The sequence below is a fragment of the Cebus imitator genome, unplaced genomic scaffold, assembly GCF_001604975.1.
Source record: "Cebus imitator isolate Cc_AM_T3 unplaced genomic scaffold, Cebus_imitator-1.0 Scaffold122, whole genome shotgun sequence".
In the NCBI taxonomy this organism is placed as follows: Eukaryota; Metazoa; Chordata; class Mammalia; order Primates; family Cebidae; genus Cebus; species Cebus imitator.
In genome coordinates this window covers 4,756,598-4,765,685 of record NW_016107437.1, presented here as the reverse complement: position 1 = coordinate 4,765,685, position 9,088 = coordinate 4,756,598, and the positions used below count along the sequence as shown (strand labels likewise).

The 9,088-nt window shown below is 40.5% G+C and overlaps 1 protein-coding gene across 1 annotated transcript in view; it reads right to left on the bottom strand.

Moving 5' to 3' along the window:
- ERCC4 (ERCC excision repair 4, endonuclease catalytic subunit) overlaps positions 1–9,088 on the bottom strand; it is a 31,439-nt gene that overhangs the window by 5,250 nt on the left and 17,101 nt on the right. The window contains exons 9-10 of the mRNA XM_017540001.2: positions 8,323–8,415; positions 1,018–1,130 (exon numbers count right to left, since the gene is read on the bottom strand). Of these exons, the coding sequence (XP_017395490.1) occupies positions 1,018–1,130; positions 8,323–8,415 (206 nt within the window). The remainder of the gene's footprint in view (positions 1–1,017; positions 1,131–8,322; positions 8,416–9,088) is intronic.

Here is a 9,088-nt window from a genome sequence, read left to right as displayed (position 1 = left end):
AAAAAAAAAAAAAAAAAAAAAAAAATCTAACACCCACTGCTTTAAATGTACTTGGCCTCCCCAAAGGTTACACCAACTCAATCGTGTTGCTTTTCTCATGCCACCTGGCTGAAATCAGCTGCTGCTGAAATTTGGGGAATGGTAAAATGGTGACTTCTGGATCACAGTGTGCTTGGAATTCAGCAGGTCTTGGTAGCATGCCATAGTCTGGACACTGCACCGCAATGCAACAAGACACCAGGGATCTGGGGAGCTACCAAGAAGAAATGAATATGGAAGGAGGGGGGGGGGGTGTATGCACCCCAAACAACTCCCACCTAAGTATACACCTAAGGGGAAAGGAGAAACTTCCTTCGAGTACACTGAGTTAAATTAACTTTTTTTTTTCTTGAGACAGAGTTTTGTCACCCAGGCCGGAGTGCAATGGCACGATCTCAGATCACCGCAACCTCTGCTTCCTGGGTTCAAGTGATTCTCTTGCCTCAGTCTCCCAAGTAGCTGGGATTACAGGCATGTGCCACCACACCTGGCTAATTCTGAACTTTTAGTAGAGACGGGGTTTCTCCATGTTGGTCAGGCTGGTCTCAAACTTTCAACCTCAGGTGATCTGCCCACCTCAGCCTCTCAAAGTGCTGGGATTACACGCATGAGCCACTGAGCCCAGCCTAAATTGGCTTTTTAGGTTGAGATAAGAACCTAATCACCATTTACCAAAGTTTATTTGCAAAGTACATTCTGAGTCTCAACCAACCAAATGCAAAGGCAATGCTGCACCATAACCCATTCTAAGCTGGGATGCCTAGAACTCAACCTCACATGATTTGCAGATGACAACGTGCCTTCACTATGGGGACACATGGTTAGTGAATGGCAGAGCTGAGGTTAGAGTAGGGAAGCACACACCCTCTCCTTGTCTGACCCCCATTTTTAAGAGTTTGTTGATACAGACCAAGCCTTAGCAGACTAACTCTGGAACTTCACAGCCTCGTTTGTAGACAATGGAGGTATAGGACTCACCGGCTTTCCGAGTGTCAGTGGAAACATTTGCAGATGCTATGCCTCTTACTAGGTCTAGGTTTGTTTCATCTCTGCCTTCTCTTTCTTCAGGGACAACCATGCTTGCTTTTTCCCTGTGGATGAAAACATTGTCAACTTTTGAAACTAATTTCAAAATTCTAGATATTATCTTTTGTAAATTGTAGCATTGAAAATCATCTACATGACGATGGCAGTAAAAGAAAAAAAAGCAAGGAATATATTAGAAGTAAACATGCCAAGACAAGTGATGGGTAAAGGAAGTAGAAAAAGTTAAGGTAAAAAGTACCTTAATCGGGTACTAATTATTGATTTTTCCAGAGTAAAAAAAGCAGTTATTTTGATTTTCTATGCAAATATTTAAGAAACAATATAAGCATGTCAAAAAAAAAAATGTCACATGTAAAGAAATGCCACCAAGAGATTCCTGAGACTGTAAGGTTAAAGTGTTATTGATGTTAAAAAGTAAATCATTTATATTCAAACATTTTCAGGGTAATCATAAATAGGAATGTTTAAAAATCATTAAGAAACTAAAAATGCATATATGATAGAATTTTGATTTTGAAAATTCCAGGTGGGTGGTCCCATTAAATATCCTGAGTTTTAAAGAAAAACCAAGATCAAGATTTTGAAATCGATATAAGAAATCAAATTTCTATCAGAGATTAAAATAAAAAATCAATAGCTCAGGTTATGCCTTGGAAGCAGCATTCATTACTTGCTTATGCATTTACTGAAAAACATTTATGGAGTGTTCCTGCATGGTGTTCTAGGTACTTTGGATATAATTGTGATCACAAAAGAATTCCTGTCTTTAAGATGGCTCATATCTTATATATGGTAGATCTAGAGGATGGTACAATCAGAAGATTTGCAATTTGGAACCACATCATGACAAGATCCTCAATAATCACAGAAAGAGTAAGCCAGGTTTGTGGTAGCCTTATTTTTCCAAACTGGTAAGATATGTTATAATTAATTCTGCCAGGTATGATAGAAAAGATGTATAAGCTGAGTCTCTTTCCTCCTGGGGTTGGCAAGTGAGTCGAGGAAACAAAGCAAATATGAGAAAAAAACAAAAGACTGGAATTGAGGAACTGCAATAAAAGAGACAAAGGTGAGGGGAACAGAAGAGGAACCATCAATGTTAGTTAATTTCAACAAGGGTTAAAACAACCAAGATTTTCCCATTGATACAGTCTGGCTATGTCTCCACCCAAATCTCATCTTGAATTAATAGTTCCCATAACTCCCATGTGTCCTGGAAGGGACCTGGTGGGAAGTGACTGAATCATGGGGGTGGTTTCCCCCAATGCTATTCTCGGGATAGAGAGTGAGTTCTCAGGAGATCTGATGGTTTTATAAGTGTCTGGCATTTCTCCTGCTGCACTCATTCTCTCCTGCTGCCATGTGAAGAAAGACAAGTTTGCTTCCCCTTCTGCTATGACTGTAAGTTTCCTGAGGCCTCCTCAGCCATGTGAAACTTGTGAGTCAATTAAACCTCTTTTCTTTGTAAATTACCCAGTCTGGGATATTTCTTCATAGCAGTGTGAAAATTGACTAATATACCCATTAGAGGCAATGAAATCAGATGGTCCAATTCTTTAACCACTCTGATTAAATATTTTAGAGCAAGGTATCACTAAAAGATACTACTAAAGAAATAATAATTTTAAACTTTATACTATTTCAAACAACCTATAAATGTGAAGTTATTATTAGTACAACATTTTATAAGTGGATCACAAGGGGGCGAGCAATGGTTCCAGTTCCATGTTTTTTCTCATTATTCTCAATACCAGACTCAAGCGCTACCTGCTGAAAGGCCCTTTGCAATGGCCATGGCTCTTGCTGCCACTCATTACCACTCCATTCTGTTGCACTTTGGTTAGGACAAAGCGCAAACCATTAAAAAAAGTTATTGCTCTTATATTTTTATTTAACATTCATTTAGTATTATTATGTTCATTGTGTCAAAGGACACTATATGTCTACTTGTTAACACTGGCTAAGCTATATATCACATATAGGATCATCCCAATTTCCTGATGAATTTGTAATCTGTATAATAATCTTAGTGGGTTAGAGATTCGGGTTCCAAAGTGTGTGGATCTGAGACCATTTACTGGCCACGTGATCTTAGGTAAGTAATTTCATGGCTCTGTGCTTCAATTTCTTTATCTGTAAAATGAGGATAATAATTTAAAAACGTACCTCAAAAGACTGTTATGAGGATTACATAATATATGCAAGGCACTCAGAACAGTGCCTGGCACCTAGTAAGCAGTACATAAATGTTAGGTATTATTATTATTACTGTACTTTTCTTGTAATGTGGTAATCTCATTGTCTAATTATCCATGATTATACTAAAATACTGAAGATTTGCTTTCAAATGATTCCACAATTGTTTCAATTAATAGTTAACAGAAAACAGCAGCTAGTTTACTACTAAATGTTATAACTTAACTACAAGTCAAATCTGAGAAAAAATATTTTCCAGAGATGAAACCTGGACTATGAAGCAAATAAGCCTTCCTAACCAGTAATTCAATTTAGCAGAAATTTACCATAATTATAAATAGTCAGTCTCTTGCTTCCAACATGCGGCATAATTATCCAAGTTCCCCTATGTGACAGACAGAAAATAGTAATTAAAAAATTCAGATTCCTATTTCTGCTTAATCTAAGGCCCCAAGCTTTCCTATGTTTGCTTTAGCGTCTTCAATGATATTTTTATTAAAATGTATTTCATTTTAATTTTTAAACAAATTGAGATGGGTTCTCACATGTTGTCCAAGCTGGTCTTGAGCTCCTGGGCTCAAGCGATCCTCTCACCTTGGCCTTCCAAGGTGCTGGGGTTACAGAGGTAGCTACTGAGCCCAGTCTTCAATGGTATTTGAATAGCTTGAACAACCTAATCCTATGCCAACACAGGAAAGTGGCACTGAACTAGAAGTCTCTTCCAATGAGAATTTACTTAAGCCCTCATGCTAGCCCATTTTGTGATCATATTGTCAAACTGTAAAATTTCAAATAATCTTACCCCTTTCTTTGAAAAGCAGTAACCTCCTGAAAGCTATGTATGCTGAGGATGTTATTACTTTCTACCCAGGGAGCATGCTATTATTGATATCTAGCAGCATAACCTTTTCCTTTTTACTTGTTATCTGTAATCTACAGGTCTTTAATCCAGCTAAACAATCCTCTCACTGTCAGTTCACCTGATTTGTTCCTTTCTGGTTATTTTAAAGAGTCACAACTGCTATTGTTCTTATAACATCACCCATGGAGGTCTTGGGAAAAGCACACTGTCTTATTTTCACATTAAATTTCTCTCCAAGCACAGGCACGGTGCAAATGTTCTTTGAACAATGCACCTCAAATATGTTTTTGCTTTGCAAAAGAAGCACCTCTCAAATTTCCCAAGTTTCCTGGGAAAGTAAGTGTCTTAAGATTCTTTTTTTTGTTGTTGTTGTTGAGACTGAGTTTCACTCTTGTTGCCCAGACTGGAGTTCAATGGCGTGATCTCGGCTCACCACAACCTCTGCCTCCCGGGTTCAAGTGATTCTCCTGCCTCAGCCTCCCGAGCAGCTGGGATTACAGGCATGTGCTACCATGCCTGGCTAATTTTGTATTTTTAGCGGAGACAGGGTTTCTCCATGTTGGTCAGGCTGGTCTTGAACTACCAATCTCAGGTGATCCTCCTGCCTGGGCCTCCCAAAGTGCTGGGATTATAGGTGTGAGCCACGGGGCCCAGCCGTATCTTAAGATTCTAAATAGTGCAACCATCTGATTGACTGCTGGGTAAAAAGGGAAAATCTTATTTATGACAAGCAGACAATCACCACTGAAAGCATTAAAAACAATTATGCCAGATAATAGACAAAATTATGTTAAAACCTGGTGCAGAAATTATTGTATGGATTGAAATGTGGGAGAGAGTCCATGTTCCAGGTTCTGCTGAGTGAGGTTTTCCAGTATGTATAAGGCTAATCTACATCTCGTCACTGAGCCCTTTGATTTGTGGAAGCATGTGTGTATATCAGGAATGTCATGGGATCCAGTATCTTACTACTGTCTACTAAAAGTGCTCTTTTCTAGATTAGAGTCCCTGATGCACTGGAGAAGAGGCAGCTGCACGAAGACAGGTGAAGCATGAAACTCACCTACTCAGGTGATGTCTTTCTCCCATTCTATCAGGCTCCCTGGCTCTAACACTGTGCAGATTAACTCAGCAGGCCTGGGCTGCTCAAACTCTTCATGTTTCCAAGAAAGGCTTCTCTGCTCAACACTGGCTCTTGGCCAGCTCCTGGGAGATGAGCTCTGAGCCCATGGAGTATTCTGCCTGATAAGAGGATTTTTCTATGCCTGAGGCCTTGAACCACAAGGTGCCACTTGGATCAGATAGTTCATGCTGACGATGTGATTTATGGTAAATGTCTGTTTTTGCTTTGGGGGCTGGAGTCTGAAGAGCTGAAGCCAGTCATTGAGGCACTCTGTGTCTATGTGACTCAGTTCCAGCAAAAACTTGGGACATCAAGGCTCAGGTGAGTTTCCCTGTTGACAACACTTTGCATGTGTGGTCACACACTGTTGCTGGGAGGATTAAGTACATTCATGTGACTCTACTGGGAGAGGATACCTGGAACCTTAGGCCTGGTTTTTCCTGGATTTTGCCACATGTCCCCTTTCTCTTTGCAGATTTTAATCCGTATTCTTTTTTTAATTTTTTTTTGAGACAGGGTCTCACTCTGTTGCCCAGGCTGGTGTGCAGTGGCGTGATCTCATTCATGGCAACTTCCACCTCCTGGGATTTGAGTGATTCTCCCACCACAGCCTCCTGGGTAGCCGGGATTACAGGCATGCGCCACCACTCCTGGGTTTTGCATTTTTCGGGGTTTCACCATGTTGGCCAGGCTGGTCTTACACTCCTGACCTCAAGTGATCTGCCTGCCTTGGCCTCCCAAAAGTGCTGGGATTACAGGCATGAGCCACTGCATACAGCCTTAATCTGTATCCTTTTGCTGGAAGAAGCTGTACTGCAAGTGTAACAGCTTTTCTGACTCCTGTGAATTCCAGCGAATCATCGAGCCTGAGGATGATCTTGGGGACCCCCTGACATGAACACCAAAAGCACAATCTGAATATTTTAGCTCTGTGCACTCATTTCTATCCAGGTGACAATTATTTTAATTAGCAAAAACTTGGGCAAAGGCTGTTTCAAAAAAAGTGAAGTAATGGTCAGGAGGTACTGGCCCACATCTAGTATCACCAATTCTTTGATTCTATCTCCCAAATATCTCTCAAATCTGTCCTTTTTCCTCCATTAACCTAATCTTGGCTACCACCTTTTCTCATCACATGACTACAACAGCATTCTGGCTGGTTTCCACACTTACTCATTCCTCAGCTGATGCCGGAGAGGGCCTTTACAAACATGCTTAAGTCACCTTCCTACTTAGAGTGCTTTAGTGCAGTCTTACTGCCCATGAAGTCCTAAATCCTTCACAGGGCCTCTTGAACCTCTGAGCCTTCATACATGCCTTTATTCAACATAACCCCCTTCCTACCCCATCTGCCTAGTATCAGCTTGAATATCACTTCCTCAGGGAAGCGGCTCCTGATCAGCCTGTGGTCTGGGTGAGGTCTTTGATGCACTCTCCTATTACACCCTCTTCTTTTAACTTTGCAGCCAGGGGCACTCTGTATACTTAAACTTATTACAATATTTATAATCATTTAACGTCTGTATTTTCCACTAAAGGGAGGCCAGAGGCTTTTTCTGCATCACTTGTAACCTCAGCACTTTAATACAGGACCTGGCACATACCAGATGCTTAATAAATATGTTTACTGTTTGAGCCTCAGGGAGTGAAGGTCTAGAAGACAAAGAATAAGACAGAGAAGAGCAAAGAGCCCTGCAACAACAAAAGGTGGCTGGTACAATGCCTGGTCTGTTATAACACGATTTCTGAACTATGTTTTCGAAAAATATATACACCCAGGTATACGACATAAACAATACCATAGAGCATACTAGCAGAAAATAGATTTTCATAGGCTGAAAGGAATGAGCAATATTTATATGACTAGTAGCTGGATGAATCCATGGCCAAGGCACGTCGCCTTTCGAGAGGATGCAAAAGAAAAACAGGGACTGCCCATGTACAATGCTGACCCCCATCATGGGACTCCATGCAACTGATTCAGCAAATACTGCCATTTCTAAGAATTCTTCTGCTGGGCTAACCGGGTTATGTGTATATTTTGCACAGACACTGAGAACCCGCAGCCAGCACTGTAGAATGGTTGTCCATTTTGAAATTTGGCCTAGGGTCCTGGCAGGTTGACTACTGCTAAAAATAATTTCTGCACCAGTGTCCAAGGCTTGGAAGATTGGTTTGGCCCAGCCACACTCAGTCCAGGCCACGGTCTCTGCTGGTCCAGCTTTCTCTGGCTCAGCTCAGTGATGCCCCATCCAGCCCTCGCCCTGGTTTCTGAGGCTCTTAAAGATCATCTGGCCTATCTTCCCACACCAGGCTGCAATGTCCTTGACAATATCCCTAGTGGGCAGTTATCAGATTTCGTGCATCCCTTCAGGGCAACAGGTAGCCATGCAGGTTATGAGTATCTCAACATTTTCCTTTCGTAAAATGGCAAGGAATTTAATACTTGGATTTGGAATAGTACCAGATACCCATTCTTAAAAACATACACATGTGTATGTCCAGACAAACAACACACTCTCTAAGAAATATTTTCCCAGAGTGATTCTATTGATGGTGATTATAACTGGCTGTGTTGTAAAAGCATTTCCCAATAAACACAAAGCAGCCACCTATACATGGACAAAGGAAATTTTACAAGGAGAAAAAAAAAATCATTCAAAGGAGGGGAGAATCTTGTGCATAAGGCAGGGAGGAGGGAGATTTACTAACATATTCTTTTTAGAAAAGCAGTATTTTAGCTTCATTTCTGGTGTTTTGTCATACTGCTTTATAAAAAGAAAAACAGTTGTCTTTGTTACATTTCTAATATTCTATTAAACAAACCACTGAAAAGCAACTGGAGATGAAGGAGGAAGGGGGCAGAGAAGAAGGAAGCATGTGCCGAGGTATACACTGGAGGACAAATGAGACTGCTCATTTATCTCCCCGTGATCCTCCCCGCCCCATCCTTCCTGAGCAGGGCTATCCCACATTCCTCTGTCCAGAAAAGCCTCCAAACCCCAAAAGGTTTCCAATCTAGTTTCGGCTTTCATACTGATTTTCTGTGTATTACCTTATGAGTTTTTCAAAAGCTTCCTTTTCTTTCCGCAAAGCAGTGAGATAGCGTTGTTCCTCAGTTGAACCTCCATATATAAGAAAGTAAACCCTGCGTGTTAAGACAGAACTTTTAGGTTGGAAAAATAGCCTTTTTAATCCCTGAAAGGAACAGCAGAACATTTGAAATCAGCAACCTAGAGTGTTAAAATAATAAATATTTGACTAAGAATCAAAGGTTTCATTTATCACACACTAGCTCAAATTAAGCTGCCTAAACCCCACCGGTTAAAGGTTTTGTTACCACACGGGGCTTTTTTGTTTTTTTTTTTCTTTTATCAAAAGGAAGAAAAGAGTTTAGGTAAACAGTGAAATATAACTAGAGGGATGGAATAATTCTTTCCTCATAACTATAAACAAATAAAAAAACCCCACAAATCTTAGAGGCTTCTCCAGTTCTTTCTTTGCACCTCTGCCAAACGATCATTTAAAAAGTTGGATAGTAGTTATGAAAACCAGCTTATGAAAGTGTTTTTTATTCATTGCTTAACAGAACAAAGCCATCATACATTTTATATAAATACATGGGCACAGAAGACATAGGGATTATATCAGGCATCTCAAAGAATAACTGGATCTATTTTCTCTTCAAAAAGGCCTGCTTTTTAGGCTGGGCACAGTGGCTCAAACCTGCAATCCTAGCACTTTGGGAGGCTGAGGTGGGAGGATCACTTGAGCTCAGAAGATCAGACTGGGTAATATAGTGAGACCCCATCTCTACAAAA